This window comes from Protomyctophum parallelum (assembly GCF_964188405.1).
Source record: "Protomyctophum parallelum genome assembly, chromosome: 2".
NCBI lineage: Eukaryota > Metazoa > Chordata > Actinopteri > Myctophiformes > Myctophidae > Protomyctophum > Protomyctophum parallelum.
Window position 1 is genome coordinate 47,660,800 of NC_139699.1, and position 18,475 is coordinate 47,679,274.

The 18,475-nt window shown below is 42.7% G+C and overlaps 1 protein-coding gene across 1 annotated transcript in view; it reads right to left on the reverse strand.

Annotated features, from left to right (window-relative positions):
- LOC310878927 (protein kinase C-binding protein NELL1-like) overlaps nt 1-18,475 on the reverse strand; it is a gene marked incomplete at both ends in the record, with an annotated part of 351,954 nt that overhangs the window by 118,934 nt on the left and 214,545 nt on the right. The window contains one exon of the mRNA XM_083793343.1: nt 1,788-1,913. Within this exon, the coding sequence (XP_083649469.1) occupies nt 1,788-1,913 (126 nt within the window). The remainder of the gene's footprint in view (nt 1-1,787; nt 1,914-18,475) is intronic.

Sequence of the window (18,475 nt, forward strand, 5' to 3'; positions counted from 1 at the left end):
CTTAACGGCAATGGCATGTGGCACGGTGATTGGTTTAATTATTGTAACGCCCAAACCACACCTATGCATAATGTAACGGGTAGCGGAGGTGTTTTAGGGATTTAGGCAGGTGACCAAAATAGCCACTGCAGTAGGGGAACGCCCCTTCCCCAATGCTAAATCCCTAAATAGTGGCTTTAGAAAGCTCGGACGAAAATAGAGCCCTATGCCTTTACAGTTACGCACTGTGCTTCGTTTTGAGCCATACACGCATGCAGGCCAGGTTGTTTGCAGCAGGCATATTGCTTAGACAACATACAACATTTACAGTAGTAGGTATAGGTCTAGGTTGGCGTTATTATACAGTTGTCTTATTTATTTATGTTAAGGGGAGAAATTGCTTTCTTTCTTTGCCAAGAAAGGCAAAGGTTCCGAACTGAAATGCAAATTATGCCAAACTTCTGAGAGCTTCGATCAGCAAAGATAATCGACTTCAAAATAAATTGGTAGTGTGGAACATATTTGTCAAACGTTTTGTCCTTAAAATATTGTGAAACAATTTAAGCTGTTGTTACATGTTTTAACCACTCACAGTACTAACGTTTCGATAATGACCTATACATCATTTTATGTTGTATGATCTCAGGGTCTGCTGCTGCCATCTTCTTTTTTTTTCTCATTTGGAATTCCAACCTGGCCTTTGAATGTGATGACAGGAAGAAAACAGCGGGAAATGTAATTTGTTCACTGTCAAATTCGTATAGACATATCTAATTCTGTGACTGTCTTGTGATTGGTTAGGGGATCAACTAAACCACTGAGCACTCATGCAACATCCATTTTGGAAAACAGCTGCAATGGGACCACTTTTAGACTGAATAATGATGAGAGACTAAATGGAAATTCAGGCAGAGTGTCAGGCTGAGATTGCTTCATTGCTACTTTAAAACACCCAGGAAACCATCTCTGCAGCAATATTTGGAAAAACTTGACAGACTTATCGCCACATGTTGTTGAGGCATATTCTTGCGTAGGAATTATTTTGGTTCCACAAGAAAAAAAAAGAGCTCTCAAACTGTGATTTAAACGGAAAGTTTGCAATGTTTTAAATATGAATCTTGTGGTTCTATTGAGGATGAGGCTCCCGGCGGCAGCCATCATGGACGCCATCTTGAAAACGATGCCTTTCAAGTTGTTAGTTTTCCGTAAACTTTTAGTATGTTATTTAGCACACCCAATAGTAACAGAATCGAACAGAATTGAAAAATCGCGACTATCAATTATTTAGGGGGAGATTTTTGAAAACCTTATGCCCATACCTAACACCATGCCAAAATTATAAAAGTAGTTACAAAGTGCATAATTGTTATATTTTACATATTAAATCCCAGTTTTTAGGCATTTTAGCTCATTTTAGCCACTGTGGACACCATCTTGAAAACAATGCCTTTCTGGTTGTTCGTTGTTCCTAAAAATGTAGTATGTTATTTAACACACCCAATAGTAACAGAATCCATTGAAAAATATATTTTTTATCAATTATAGCTATACGTATCCAATATTTGAGTCTGTGCAAACAGACCACTAGGGGACGCTCCCAACACGTTTGCACAGCTTTTTGAAATCCTTATACCCATACCTAACACCACACCAAACATTCAGAAACTAGTCACCAAAAGCCAAATCTTGCTGATTTCGTACATGTCCGCCCCCCGCTACATGGATAAGGATAAACAGAATTCCCTTTAGGGATCGATACATGCAGAGCAATGCTGTTGAATCGATACCATGTGTTTGAATGTGCATACCGGTGCAGGAGTACTCATCCACTCTGGTGAAGCCTGGGAGGCAGTCGCAGCGGTGGCTCCCAGGGAGGTTCATACACACGGTGTTGGACTGGCAGTAGTGCATCTGCGTCGTGCACTCATCAATATCTGAAACACATGAAGGAACACACGCGGTCAATTCCTGACAGAAAGCTTAGCGTAAAATGGAGCAGATTTTTGGATTGAGGGGGGGGATCTTGTTTCTGTGAAACATCATATTTCCATTCTTTGAGTCTCAGCTTGTGGCCTGCTTGTGTGTGTAAGCATTACAGTATTTGCCAACATGAATGAAACGCCTCTGCAAATTAATAATGACTAGTCCAGCTCTTTATACAGAAGACAACGTTTTCTTGCACACTTTGCTGCAAGAAAGCTCTCTCGGGTCTCCCAGGTCAGAAGCCAAACCTCTACCACACACAAAGGGAATCCGCCCTCTGCCAGTAGTGTAAAGTAGCGTATAGTACATAATACTCCAGTATTTAAGTACATTAAGTACAGTTATGAGCTATTTTTTAAGAGGTGCAACCACTTCATTAAGTCTGAGTTTGAAAAATACCTAAAAGACTACAAGATGGACAAATACAAGCGCGATATAAAAGACTACGAGATGGGGACCATATATGACTGGCACGGCAAGAGACAACCCTTCAAACCACAACGCTCAACTTTTTTCTTTTTTTTTTTTAAGATATTTTTTTGCGGCTTACGCCTTTATTGATTTTTTAAGGGATAGAAAGTAGGCTGACAGGAAACGGGAGAGAGATGGGGGGATGACATGCGGTAAAGGCCGTGTCGGGTCCGGGAGTCGAACCCGCGGCACACCGCGACTGGATCACCAGTCCGGTGCCCAGACCGTTACGCTACGGCCTGGGCCAACGCTCAACTTTTAAAAGAAACGTCAAAGACCCGCTCTCAACAGCCAGCGAAAGGGAAACCTCCGACGACGGCGCCACACGCCGCTCCCCACGAACAGGACGTCTCAGAGACAGTGATCAACCTATCTGACTACAAACTCACAGCACAAGAAGAGGCTGTCCTCAGCAAAGGACTCTCCTACTCGCCTACTAACACTGTTGACCCCTCCGTTCTCAAGGTAGACACCTTTAAATTCCTCAGAATACTACACCTTAAATATTTTTTTATACTGTTCCGAATAGCAACAGTGCCAGTAACTGTGACCCCATTGAAAATGAACCTGTACCTGAGAATATTAGAGAACCCACCCCTTTAAAAAAAAAGTCATCCTTCCTCCCTGCATCAAATCTATGCCCTTCTATTGTCACATTTGGCCAATTGGTTGAAAATGACCTGGCAAAAAACTGCCTAAAAATTAAAGGCAAACCAAATATGACCCAAATGGAAGTGGAAGCCTTACGCAACCTTGAATTAAAAAATGACATTATAATACGCCCAGCCGACAAAGGCGGAGCAGTGGTAGTTATGAGCCTTGAAAAGTATAACCTAGTCCTAGGCATCAATAGCCAACTTCTGGATCCTAACCACTACGCTTCTAACCCCACTATGAATGTCAAAACCAAGCTATTTCTCATTATTTGGGTACACGCCCGGCACAAACATTGCCCCCCTCAGCCTTTCTGACTGATCTAGCTGAGATCATTCTCTAACAATTTTTTCAAATACTCTGGTAACTTCTACCTACAATGTCAAGGGACTGCCATGGGCAGTGCATTTGCCCCCTCTTATGCTTGTCTAGTCATGGGTTTTTGGGAAGAACGGTTTATTTACAACCCTGTTAACGTTTTCCTCCCCAAAATTACACTGTGGCGCAGATACATTGACGATGTGGCTTTAATATGGAAAGGTACCACCGATGAGCTGCATCTGTTCCACCAATATATTAACTCCACTACTAAATACCTAGCTTTTACCATGGAGTTCGATAACGACAGAATTAACTTTTTAGACTTGACAATATTCAAGAGCGCAGATGGCTTATTTAACACCACCATCTACCGCAAACCACTCAGCAGGAACACCCTACTCAGAGCAGATAGCAACCACTCCAAACAGCTCATCCGTAACATCCCTAAAGGCCAATACTTACGTCTTAGACGCAACTGTAGCTCCACCACGGACTACATATCAAAAGCCACTGACCTCACTAATCGATTCAGAGAAAGAGGCTACAACCAAGAAAACTTGGACATAGCCTTTAACAGTGCGCTTCACACTGAGAGAACATCCCTTCTTACCAAAAAGAAAAAGCAGACACCAACATGTCTCTGTTTTTCCACACCATTCACACCAGCGACAGGGGTAATCAAAAATGTATTTCTCAAACACTGGCACATCCTGAAGAGTGATCCCAAACTTGCAAATATATGTACTGACTCACCTTTCTTTGCTTTCAGACGCTCCAGAAGCCTCAGAGACCGTCTAGTCCACTCGGACATGGCTCTCAAATCCTCCCCAAGGCTTTTATAAATGTGGCAACTGCACACACTGCTCCAATTATTTTAACTCCACATTTTTTACCCATCCACGCACAGGCAAAAAATTCAAAATATAATCTTTTATTAATTGCAACTCTACACATGTCATTTATATGCTTAAATGTCCTTGTGGACTAGCCTACGTACATAGGCCAAACCAAAAGACAACTTAAATTAAGAATTGGAGATCACAAAACCGCTATTCATACCCAAAATCTTGATTATGCCATGGCCAGACATTACAAGGAGGCTAATCATGGGTCACCAGCTTCCCTCAAATTTTGGGGAATAGAGAAAATCACAGCCCCGCCACGGGGAGGTGACATAATCAATAAATTGCTCCGCAGAGAAGCACAGTGGATACATGCACTAGACACTTTAGAGCCCAATGGCCTAAATGAAGAGCTGAGCCTATCATGCTTTTTATAAACATGCCCCTTTTTAGACGGTCCCTGAAATCTTCTGTTTTTTGCCCTGAGAGTGTTGTATTGTTTTGTTTTGATGTACCTCTGTTTTTTAATTTTTTTCTATATATATTTGGCCACAAGGCCCTTAAATATGTATGTGCACTGTTGTTCTTAAATACTGTTTTTTAATTTTGATGGTTAAATCTCTGTTTTACTTTATGTATTTCACTGTTCAACAGCGTTTTCTCCATAGCCACCCTCTTACATTATCTAGACTGCTGGTAGTAACGGGCTATTACATGTCATATGGTACCCTGTCATTGGCTTATTGATAACCCAACCTGTATATAAGACATGCCCAAATGCTACTACTTATGACTCTGATGAAGACCGCAAGGTCGAAACGTTAGTCGTTTTTGTATACTCAGCACCTAAATAAAAGGCTCTAAATGTCCGTGCTGCTCCAGTCTCTTCTCCTTATGCAACTTTGATGTCCCTGCACCTGTGAAGCACCGGATCAGCCGTTTCAGGCTTGAGGCGCGTTGGTATAGACTCCCTTTCTACCACTTCATTAAGTAGCTTTGTGTGTGGCTGCCTGGCTGGGTCTGTACATATGACGATTTCAGGTGTATCAGTACAGTACAGTACAGTACAGTACAGTACAGTACAGTACAGTACAGTACAGTACAGTACAGTACAGTACAGTACAGTACAGTACAGTGACCCCCGGGGATCCATTCCCCACACGGTAACTGTCATTTCACAACATCATAAACTTCACACTTCAACCCAGAGCATTACTGTTTGACAAAACAACACAAAGGAAACAGTTCAGTGTACATTCTGCACTGTCTTCATCAACCATCCCCAGTGGCTCAAGTAAAAGATCCATACATTGAAGTATAGTGGCGAAATGGAGTTAAATGTGGAGTGGAAAATGTAGTGCATGCCATTAAGTGCTTGACAATTGCCCTGCAGTTGACAGACACACAAGCATGTGCTCTCAAAGCATAGCATCAAGAGAGAAGAGAAGAGAAGAGAAGAGCTACAGAAGAGCTACAGACACACGGACAGACAGAGATGTTGCTAGAAGGATGAGCTCAGAAAGACTGTAAGTTGCATGTGTGTGTGGTTGGGGGCCTTTTATAATGCAATGAGCCCCATCCGCCATTTATTTCCTAGGGCATGCCATCCCTTGGTTACATCATGTCTTGTTACTAAATGCTCTCCATTCTGCCAATACTAGTGGATGTAGCCATGGCAATAACATAACTTCTAACTATAGCCCTACCTGTACCCACCACGGCTCCTGGAAGGTCTTTCCACACACATTTTAATAACATATTTGAGAAAGGCTGGTTTGGTCAAGAGCAGCTAGTAGTAGCAAGCAGTTCCCAAACTTTTTCTGGGTCAGGGCCCACTTGTAAAAAAAGAGGTTGTGGCCCACCATTATGACCACTTAACATGGTAGCCAATCAGTTCATTTTTTAGATGTTTATTTGAACAATCAATCAAAGCGGATTTTAATAAATACAGGAACATATTTTGGGTTGGATTAACAGATCAAATGTAGTTTTTGATTGTTTGGATACTTTATTAGTCAGAAATGTAAACAGCACGAGGTACGGACAGGCATTAAGGCTAAAAGGTTAACACAAAACGTCCGGGGAACTTGTTTCCATTGTGGTCCTTTGTATTCAATTCATCAAGATAGCATAAAGTAGGCCTACACAATAATACACGTCATTAACAAATACAAACACTATTATGGACAAAGGAAAACGGCACCACCTTTCTATGGGAATATAGTTTAGTTTAAGTAGTTGGGTACCCCTCAGTCGGGTATGAGGGCATTGCACTGCCCCTTTGACTATCTTTCTTAAATACCAATCCCATTTTTTCTTCTACCCTGAGCCATTCTAGACTAGTGTATTGGAATTAAGTCGGTCATGGGCTTTAGGCAGATAAGTGTTCGAATCAGTTTGTTTTGGGAGGTATGAAGCTTAGTTTTTAGAGAGATCCAAGATGTTTTTTCACCTCTTCTTTGCTTGAGATTACTTGAAATCATTTGCATTACTAAGGGAATGAACCCAAAAGGAATGGATTATGTTTTACCAAGGTCTAGGTGAAATGACAGTGAAGTGCATATTTATCTGAGTTGAAGAACTGCAGGCTTCCTCAACTTGCATTTGTCCTTGCCCGAGACCAGGAGTGCTGAGTTGTCAGTGAACAAGAACAAATTGCAGTTACAGGCTGCTTTCATGTATAATGTATAGAAGGAACTATAACAGCCCTAGTGGGCTTTCTTGGGAAGGGACAAGGACAGGGTTCAATTGACATCAATCACTTGTTCTCTTCCCTCAATGTAGAATTTCATCCAGTTCAGTTCAAAACTAATCACGTTCAGCTCATTCAGTAGAATTGAATGATTGACAGTGTCAAATGCCTTTTGGAGATCCAGCAGTTATCTGCCCGAGGCTACTTCGCGTTTGATGCAGTCGGTCAAATACAGTAGAGTACGCATGAGTCACCGGAGTGGGACGTTCTGAATCCAGATTGGAATTTCATTCTTCAAGGTAACTACTGATCTCTTTGAGAAATAATCTCTATAACCTTTGAGATGGAACAAAGGATGGAAACAGGGCGGTAGTTGCCAGGTTTTAATTTGTTTCCTTTTTTTATACAGAGGCATTACTCTCGCTAGCTTGAATTCTTGTGGGATATGACACTGACAGATGGATACATTTGTAATGTGGGCTACCATGGGAGCAACATGACAGCTGTGTCTCCGAGGTATCTGGTGGTGTACTTTAAATTACTATTTATCTGTATCACAATCATTTTTTACGAGGATTAAAACAAAAAATGCCATGGCAAGGTTTAAAGTCAAAATTTTATATTAATATTCAAATGTAAGTGTTTCCCCAATGGTTTTGGGGCCCACTTGCAATCCCGTCACTGGTCTAGAGTTCATGACAAAATGTGGCACTTGTGACCTTGTGAGAGCTATACGTATAGTATAGTATATTATAGTATAGTATAGTATAGTATACCTACATGAGGTATGAGGCACACATGTACCTGCAGCACACACAGACAAGAGAGAGAGACATTGGCACGTATGGTGCACGCATGTGCGAGACATGGGACAGACATGCTATTCGGTTACATTCCATGCCTGATGATTAATCCATTTTGTCCGGGAACCCCTTTTGGTGTTAGCATCATGTTATGCTTTAGCTATTGAAAAATAGCAGATCTACAAGCTCATAGCGCGCCACCGAGTGTAGCTTGTAGGTCTGCTATTTTTGAAAAGCCGTGAAAATGGGGCCGCAAATCTTTGAATATATATTTCAGAGCGAACTAAAATTATTGGCTTCTGGGGGGTCCCTGGAACTACATATTTTGAGATGGGGGTCCGTGGCCCAATAGAGATCATTCTGGGGGTCCTTGGCATGAAAAAGGTTGAGCACCACTGACAGAAACGTGCTTTTTTCATTCAAATGTTAGGATTTAGAAGCCTTTTTTTTATCGACCTCAGTCCAAAATGGGTTAAATGTGACAACATGCACCCATGGTGCATAGCTGCATGCATATGCATGCTTGTGAACCAGACACAGGGAGACAGAAGAGATGCAGTTGGACGTTATTGCATCCGACAGTGGAAGTATTAGTATTGGGGCATGCTTCCTGGTGTGGAGATTTGCGTTCCACCGGGTGCATCTTTCCACTATAGTTGCTTACGTATGCATGTGTACATGTCTGCACGGTACAGTATATATATTGATGGAATCCCAGGAATCATGCGTGCTAAAGTGTCCAGAGGCAAAGCAGCCGCTCTGCACTACTGTGCATCGTGCCCATATAAGAGTGAAGGATAAGAGAGAATGAGACTGTGTGTTTTCCATGTGTCATCTTCAGTTTCATCTATATAGATCCATCGCGGCTCTGAAGTCAACTCCCAAACACGCTGCTCACCACAGCATGAATTGTACACAGTACAATCCATTGCACACAGTAAACGCTGAGTGTTCATTTAACTCAGGGAGTGTACAAAAAGTGAGTGTCCAGTTGGTTCTATTTGTATATTTGTAAAGAGTTAAATGAACACTCCAAATTTTACTGTGTAATTGAGTTACATTTGAGGCCTGGAGCGGTGGCTCTCTTTTTTTCCCCCCACAGCAAATGTATACTCTCCTTGAGTCGTCTACAAAGCTTGTGAGTGTGGAATGTGCAGAATCAACATGAGACACATTATATTCAGGCCTACACAGACGCATGGACCTTAACCCTGAAGCATTACATAATGCTTTAAACACCAAGGTTAAAGGAGAGTTTCATGCTAGAAGGCTTTCTTACCTTGCCATTGTAGTTGTTATAGGTCCGCACCAAAGTGGTCCAGGTGGTGTTTTGTGCAAAAACACATTATTGGCCATTTCCCCCTATACCCCACCATAAGCCCTGAATGGGGCGCTGGGTTTTAGTTCTAATTTGCTTATTTCCATCACTCGAAAATCACTTTTCTTTGTATAAATCCTATACTTCATAGTAATGCTGTTGCTGTGTTCCAGCCGTAAAGTGTGAAGTCTCGTCTAGCGCGAGACGCGAGCTCCATCCACTTGCATGGAGCTCACGAAATCTTGCGATAGACGTAGAATAAAACGAATTAGCACTAAAACCCAGCGCCCCATTCAGGGCTTATGGTGGGGTAGGGGGAAATAGCCAATAATGCGTTTTTGCACAAGATAGCACCTGGACCACTTTGTTGCGGACCTAACAACTACAACGAAAGTTAAGAAAGCCTTCTAGCATTAAACTCTCCTTTAAGTCAGATAAGAGGGAAGCATCAGTCTAGCCTCTAGCGCATGAAGAAACAAGAAGTGGCCCAATAACAGTCTAATAATCTCAGGCTACATGTGGCCAATCCGTAATGTCAGTCATCGACATATCTATGATGTATGACTCCACATTGGGGCACGCTTTCAGCCCAATCCAACTAACAATGTCTTTCATTATAAAATGTATGTTAAAAATCTAAACTAAATTATGTGAAAAATATATATGCATGGAGGTACTTCCTTGGCCTACTTGTAGCGTGTAATTGACATTCAGACACACAGACAGAATCATCACCGACAGTCCCTCACGACCTTCTAGAGTGACGGCTCTGCATCCTACAATGCCAGCCCGTGACAATGCAGTGTCTAAAGTGAATTAAATTGTGACATTTCTATTGCTGATTCTTCATGGCAGGCGGCATGTTGTGGCAATGCAACCAAACCGCACTGTTCCATAAAGGCCTGATTGTGGCGAGCCAGTGATGCTTCCGGCATCACTTAATAATTTAACTCCACACTCTTTGTCAGATTCGGTTTAAAGTGAGAAAAGCACCTCCTGTCAGGTCTGAGTCCTGACAGGCTCTGTGATCTCTCCGTCACCTGTGTGCCCCCTAACAAAGAGTGTGTGTCTGTGTGTGTGGTGCCATAATGCATGTATGCATGCGTAGCCATGTGTGACCCGTGTATGAGGGTGTGTGTGTGTGTGTGTGTGTGCGTGCGTGCGTGCATAGCATTCCTAAGGGAGCTAGCTGGTGAGGTCAGGTGACAGAAGTGGAACTGTCATTTCACACTGGGGGGAATTCATTTCTCTGGTCACACCTTCGTCTCTGCACGCCTCACCATCCAACCGACCCGCTCCCCCACCACCCCACCCCTCTCAACACACCTCTCCTGCAACCCCCCCCCCCCCCCCCCACCGCTTCTCATTTTGCGCCATGCTTTCCTCTGCTGCTTTATTCATGCTGTGAGCCTGTGATGTAGGTCAGGGCTGCGGAAGAGATGCAGCTAAAAATAAGGCAATCTAGGCTCTGAGAGAGAGCGAGAACGTGCGCGTGCGTGCGTGTTATCTTAAATTAACACATGATGAATGAACAGGATTTTTGTATATGTGCAGGTTTAGCCTGGCAATTTCCCATTTTTGTGTATCAAAAGTCCATAAAAATATAATTTTAATGACTTCCTTTGAACCAAAACGTGATGCTTGATGACGTGTAGAGGCTCACGTGACATGAATACAAATGAAGCTTGATTTCATTCACCTGTATTATTCCCATTGCTGTGTGCCTGTCCAAACACAGGTGGTTTTGATTACAGAACTACTCCGTATTTAGTCTCATTCATGTATCTGAAAACGTTATGGGTTAGAAATAAGTCACATAGCAGTAAACTGGTAGAGCTGGCCGACTGTCTGCCTTGTAAACAAACAAAGTCCGTGCGTGGTTGTGTGTGTAGCAGAACTACTGTCCCATCGCCTAGAGGGATGTGACGCTCTGTTTGGTTCAGAAACTCAGAGCCGGCCGTTTCAGGCTGAAACTTCAAAATAAAATGCCCAAATTAACCATTTCACCCCACCTTTACTATTATTTGTAGTAGATAACAGTAGCACAATATTCAATTTGCACCCTATATGGCCAGAAAAAATATGCAGTCTGTGTGTTTGACTAGAGTTTGACTGGATTGCTGAATTCCTACAATGACGAGATGGGGGGAGGCTGCATGGAGCTGTGACTTGTAGTCCATGAAGGAAGTGAGAACGCATTTTAAGCTCCTGGCAGCTCCATCGTGGACGCCATCTTGAAAACGATGCCGTTCTAGATGTTTGTTTTTTGTAAGAATTTAGTATGTTAGTTAGCACACCCACTAGTAACATAATCCATTGAAAAATCTCTTCTATCAATTATTTAGGGTTTCAACCATATACTGACATATATAATAGTGGTTTCATTGCTATGCCATCAAAAGGAACGTTAAGTTAGACATCCCAATACAAATCTGATTAAAGACATCACTGAGTATACATCCCAGGTGCATCCATGCAATGTTTTTTGTTATAGTTCTTCTATTTATAGTGACTCATAGGAATGTGACAACCAGGTATAGTATGTTGACCATCGGAGAGACAAGTGACAGCCGGAATGTAGGGTGAGCAGTATGGATTTGTGCCCCAGCCTGTGTCCTCACAAACTCTCTGTGAGGCCTTTAGGAGGGCCATTCAAGCCGCAAGCGGAGCCCGCAGCACCACCTTCTCGGTCGGGTGGAGTCTGCGGAACCATTGCCCACCACTCCTGAATGAAGTGTCTGGTGCTGGGACTCTGGTGCAACGCACAGGTCCTGGGCCTGGTGAGAGCAGGAGTGGACCTGGTGAGAGACGTAGGAGGGGCCCGGACAGGAGTCAACCCACAGATCCTAGTCCTTCCATGCGCCAGAAGTGTACCTCCCAGCCCTAGCAGAGTTGTTCTGGAGTAGTTCCAACGGATTGTGTGGCCCTGGTTTTGCCCTAGTGGGACTGATTGAGGGTAGCTACTGGGATGTAAGTCGGGACTTACTTGGGTCGCCTGAGTGAGGAGTATGATGTTCAAGAGACCCACAACCCCGATGACCTTGGGATACATCACTGAGGATACGTCCCAGGTGCATCCATGCAATGTTTTTTTGTTTGTTATAGACAAATAACTCAGTTGCGAGATCTGGGGTCCCTTCCCAACCAATAATCTGAGAAATGGGATATACACCAAACTGAGACTCTGCACACACAACTCTGCAAATTCATCCACTGCAACCAACGACAAACAACAAACAATGCTTGCAGGGCATAATTAGGGCAATACCCGCTCATTATCAAAATAAAGAAGAGAGCACTTAAATGTCATAACCACTTAAAATAAAGAAACCCAGACACACTACATAACATAGCCCTCAGGGTGCCGTGTCATTAGTCAGAAGGTTCATTGTTCCGAAAATACTATCCCTATCTCTAACCCTAACCTAAACCTAACCGCAAGCACAGGAGCAAACCTAAACCTAACCGCAAGCACGGGAGCAGTGCATGTTCGGACTAACAGGACTTCGGATCTATGGGTAGTTCCCGCCCTCAGGCACAACCACCAGATGGAAACCCCATTGGACAACTTTAGTTTTTTTTCAAACAAGGTTCATGTTTTAGGTTGTTATTAGAGAAAGTAAAAGATAAGTGGTATTTTTTTTTCATTTGCTGCTTTCTTTTATTTTAGGGATTTTAGCCGTTTTTGACAGGGGGTGGGGTCATTCGAGCATGGGAAATATGCAGGCTTGGCAACACTGGTTGCCAAGCCTGCATATTTCCAGCCTAACGTGGATTCATTCACAGTTGCTTGCCTGGTTTGTTTTTTGGAGGCTGCTTAGCTTATTTCTGGCACGACAGTTGGCAACACTGGCAACCATACTGCCGAGTACTTTTGATTGCACACACACACACACACACACACACACACACACACACACACACACACACACACACACACACACACACACACACACACACACACACACACACACACACACACACACACACACACACACACACACACACACACACGCCTGGAAGCCACGCCCACTCCACAGTGGGATCTCCCTCTCTCAGAGTCCTCAGGAGAACAGACACAGCGGACGGAAGGAGGAATTGTCGGCTCACAATTTTGCTTATTCCTTCTAAATCTCTGTATATAAAATATAGCTCACTCAGCAAATCTCTTAGTTACATAAATATTGTTCTTCGACAATAGTTGGTTTGTGCTTAAGTATTACGATTAGACAGTTCGCATTGGTTATTTCGCCTGACACACAATACTGACGAGTACTTTTGATTGCACACACACACACACGCACTCACACGCCTGGAAGCCACGCCCACTCCACAGTGGGATCTCCCTCTCTCAGAGTTCTCAGGAGAAGAGAAACAGTGGACGGAAGGAGGAATTGTCGGCTCACGATTTTGCTTATGCCTTCTAAATCTCTGTATATAAAATATAGTTCACTCAGCGAATTTCTTAGTTACATAAATATTGTTCTTCGACAATAGTTGGTTTGTGCCTAAGTATTACGATTAGACAGTTCACATTGGCTATTTCGCCTGCCACGCACTGTCGCACTGTGACCCGCCTTCCCAGCCAGACTCTCGTTTTACGACAGATTGACATGTCAATATATTCGGGTGTTAATTAAACCAACTGCGTGAGTGTGCACTGCGCACTGTCGCACTGTGACATGCCTTCCCAGCCAGACTCTCGTTTTATGACAGATTGACATGTCAATATATTCGGGTGTTAAACCAACTGCGTGAGTGCTGTCAAGTGGAAACCTCAAACTCATAGTAGCCAATTTGAATGCAATCTGGTCAAACTGACTGATAGGCCTACTGATAGTCAGATATATTGCTGTCAGGTGAAAACCTTGTATGACCAAAACCATTCCTTTACAAAATATATAATAATCAAAAATACATAAAATAGTTAAAATAGTCTATCTATAAGCTCACACTGCATCATATTCATATCTTCACTCGTTGGGAGCTTGTAGATCTGCTATTTTTTTTCTTCTGTGGACCACCACCACCACACACAAAAGCTGCTGGTAATAATACGAAAGTCATGGACTTCCACCATTACTACTACTGTTGTACTACTACTACTACTACTACTAATACACAACTGTACATCCCATTAAAACCTGGTGTTACAGGTAATGTACAATGGCTACTGGCATGTCTCTCTGACATAAAAAACACACAAAATGTCCTCAAATTAAATGATTCCAAATCAGAAATTATAATTTTCGGCCCACCACAGTCCACCCTCCCATTCCACTCTGAACTCGGCACTCTATCCACAAATATTACACACTCAGCCCGCAACCTGGGCGTTTTCTTTGACCCTGACATCTCCTTCAACACCCAAGTCACCAAAGTTGTACAGTTCTGCTTCTACCAGATTAGGAACATTGCTAAAATTTAATCATTTTTGTCACATGCATACCTAGAAACCGTCATACACTCCTTCATATCCTCACGGTTAGATTATTGCAACTCTGTTTATTCCGGTATGAGCAAAAATAATATAGCACGCCTCCAGATGGTGCAGAACTCTGCTGCACGTTTACTTACAAACACACGAAAACGTGAGCATATCACCCCAATCCTGGCTACCCTACACTGGCTCCCTGTAAGTTTCAGAATCGACTTCAAAATCCTACTAATCACTTTCAAAGCCCTACATGGACTATAGCCCCCAGCTACATCACAGACTTGCTAACACCCCACAGGCCGGTGCGCAGACTCAGATCTGCTGATTGTGCCCTTCTTGTCCCACCCAGAACCCACCTTGTCACCCGTGGTGGCCGGGCTTTTGCGGCACGCGCACCATCGCTCTGGAATGCCCTCCCCTTGGCTTTGAGGCAAGCTGAGACTGTCCCCACTTTTAAAAATCTTTTAAAAACACACCTGTATGTCAAATGCTTTTCTTAATTTCAGTTTTATTTGTGTGTATATGTATGTAGGCATATGTGTATGTATATTTTTATTTTCCTTGATGTTTGTTGTTCTGATGATTCTATGCTTTGTTATTTCTGATGTTCTTGATGTTGTTTTTGATTGTTGTTTTTTAACCTGTAAAGCACTTTGTAACTTTATGTTTGGAAAGGTGCTATATAAATAAAATTAATTCATTCATACTACTACTACTATAGTATCGACATAGTTAGTCAGTAAAGGTCTCAAAAGTTTGCCTTGGCTATTTTAAATGGTAAATGGTGCATTTATACAGCGCCTTTGTCCAAGGCGCTTTACATAGTGCATTACATTCACCCATTCACACACCGATTGCGGCGGAAGCCATGCAAGGTACCAACCAGCACAAAATACAAACATAAACACAACAATTTGGTCTACGCCATGCTTTTGATGTTGCTACGTCTAAGCTAGAGGAGAGGTAGACAAGCGATCCAATGATGCGTTTAATTAGTGGAGGCCTTTAGAGAGTAAACCTCTTTTTTATCTGTTCTAGAAGCGTTGAGCATAGCAGTAAGTGTTTTGGCAGAGCAGATTAAGGCCTTGTCAGGAACAAGCTGCCGTGGAGGCAGCGTTTATGTAATTCCAAGCCGCCGGCGCTGTTTGAGAGAGAGAATAACCCGAAGGCACAAAGACTGCATAATTGCTATAGCACTTCTGTCGTGGTAAAAAACAATGCAGCTAGTAGAAGACACCGCAACTAAATGAATCTGCCTGAGTCGAGGCTGCCATTCAGCATGCACGCCGTTCATTGACACAGATTGAGACAGACGGGCGAAGAGATGTGACAAAGTCCATCTACATTATGCAAGTCTTTCGATGAGACAAGTGATGCATGTCCGCACATACATTGTGAGTAGGTGTGCATGTTTTGCAAATATGCCATACACATAAACACACCTACTGTACAAGCATGGCACAACCCAGAGGATTACGGCCCAACTCCAGCATCAGAGTCTTGACGACTACAGTACAAAGGAAACCAAATGTATTCAGCTGGTTTATGCAATATGCATATCACAGGTCTTTGACAGCCCACTGCGACAGTTCTCAAATATAATGCATCGTTTGCAGAGGAGGGAGGACCAGGGGAGAAAACAGGGGATTAAAATTGTCTCATCATATACTGCCATACTACTGTTTAAGTGCCAGGGACGTTATCCCGTCTTTATTACGTCTTTGAAATGGATGCCACAGGCGTTAAGACGTCTCTCCCTTGGCACTCAAATACATTACTGGTGACCACCCGGTGGCGCTTAATTGCACTTTTCGGAGCATCACAAATAAATGTTTGGCTTTGTTTGAATACTGCAGCTGATTTCTGTTTGGTCAGGTGCTTCCTGGAAACATGCACGCAAACTCTCAAGCAGACATACAATTTTCATGGCAAACACTGGTCTATACTAAAATGCTTGCACATGTTCACACAGAAATGCACGCACGCACATACCGTACGCACCAACGTACGTGCATCTAGTACACATTGCACAACATTTGCACAGGCACTCAAAATTAATGCATCTGTATCTACAGTAACAGAGCTGCCAACCTGCACACATTTTGTGTACCAACCACGCAATTCTAGGTGTCTATACGCCTAGAATTGCGTGGTTGGTACACAAAATGTGTGCAGGTTGGCAGCTCTGCAGTAAACAAGGTTGTATTTACACAGAAAATGACAAAATAAGGTCCTGAGAACAAAAAAACATATGTTTGTGTACAGTAACAGACAAAAACACTGGCATCTACTCTGAGAGATAGATCTTATACTTTATTTCTTCATTGGTGAAGCCTATACACACACTTAAAACTCCTTCAGTGCCACCAGTGCCAGATCTCCCATTATTAAAAAAAAGAGGGCGTTTAAAAAAAAAATGTAATTTTTCTTTTGATTTAGATACGGGATGACGTCCCTGGCACTTAAACAGTTAAGAAATAACATGCATTTTAAAACTGTTTTTAATATTTAATATCATATTGTCTATATATCCCTCAAACTTATTTCTAATGGTTTGAGCCTCAATCACCACTTTGATATAACCAGTCCTTGTCATTTCTTTCTGGACTTTGAAAGCAGTTTTAGCTGCAGTACCACAATGGCCTGAGGTGGTGGGGGTGCTGATATGCAGATTATTAAAATAAATAAATAAACTGAACTGATTTAATATTTGAGTCATTATAATACTGATGCTAGATAAAACCAGGCTTGTTTCCATTCCATGCCAGTTTGGAAAATCAACAATGGTGGACATTGTAAACAAAGTGGAAATGCACATTTGGAACTGAAGACTGAAGAAGAGGAGGAATTATACAAAGTAGGGTGACAGTGATGACATCACGATGAGGACAAAATCAGTTGAGCTGTTCCTGAGAGCAATTTCCATTAAAGCACCTATATGATATGAAAGCCTGATTGTTATAAATTGGTTATTTGTGGGGATATAAATCACATAGGGAGCCACAAAAACACAAAATAATATGAAAAAGTATAATGTTATGTTATAGGTCCTTTAAGACAATGTCTCCATAATGTCTTTCATGGGTTGCAGGAGCTAGTCATTAGTGAATGGTTGCTAGGCAACTGCAATGCCTGGTGGCCAGTTACCTGTGTGCTCTTATTGACACGCCATCAGTCACCACTTAGCCTGTAGACACAAAACAACAGCAGGCCTGAGAGAGGTCGTAAATGCTATTATTCTGTCAGTCTGAGATTCTGACATCTAGCTATGTCTAGTATATTGAATTCCAAACGGCTAGTAGACTTTCACTCACTCACTAGTCAGCGTGTGTGTGTGTGTGTGTGTGTGTGTGTGTGTGTGTGTGTGTGTGCGCTCGCATGTGTGTCTGCATGAATAAAATGGCAGATATTTGTCTCCACCAGGTCCAGGCCGGAGGCATGGGGAGAGACTATGGAAAAAACTGTCCGTCCGCCCGTCCGTGATCAGGTAATCTCTGCAGTGACACGGTGCACATGCACTCCCTGGATGCCACAGCTGAACCCCTGCCAGAAATGTTTTACATGGGCTTGTTATAGTGCCACCAGGAGGCCGATTTTTGCTAAACAATCTTTTTGACAGTACACCTACAAATCTTGTCACACGGCATCTCTATTAACTTAGCACTATTATTAAAACACTTTGTGTGCCCAGCGCGTCCCCACGTGTCTTTAGAATTACACCCGAAGGAGGCCCATGACGTCTCCAGATGTCTTAAGAGAGAGATGTGACAGCGCGAGGTAGTAGCGGAAGATTATGCCTCCCGTCCCGGTGTTGGGGGGTAATGGAAGGTGGGGCTTTTCAGAGTAAAATCTGCCTCAACTGCTGGGCACTGGTCTTTCAGTTTTTGTCATACTCCTACAATCCTTATTGTGTACGTTCCTGACCTGGGCTGGACCTGTGGAGGAGCACTTTTTTCTAGTTTTATATAGCGCCTT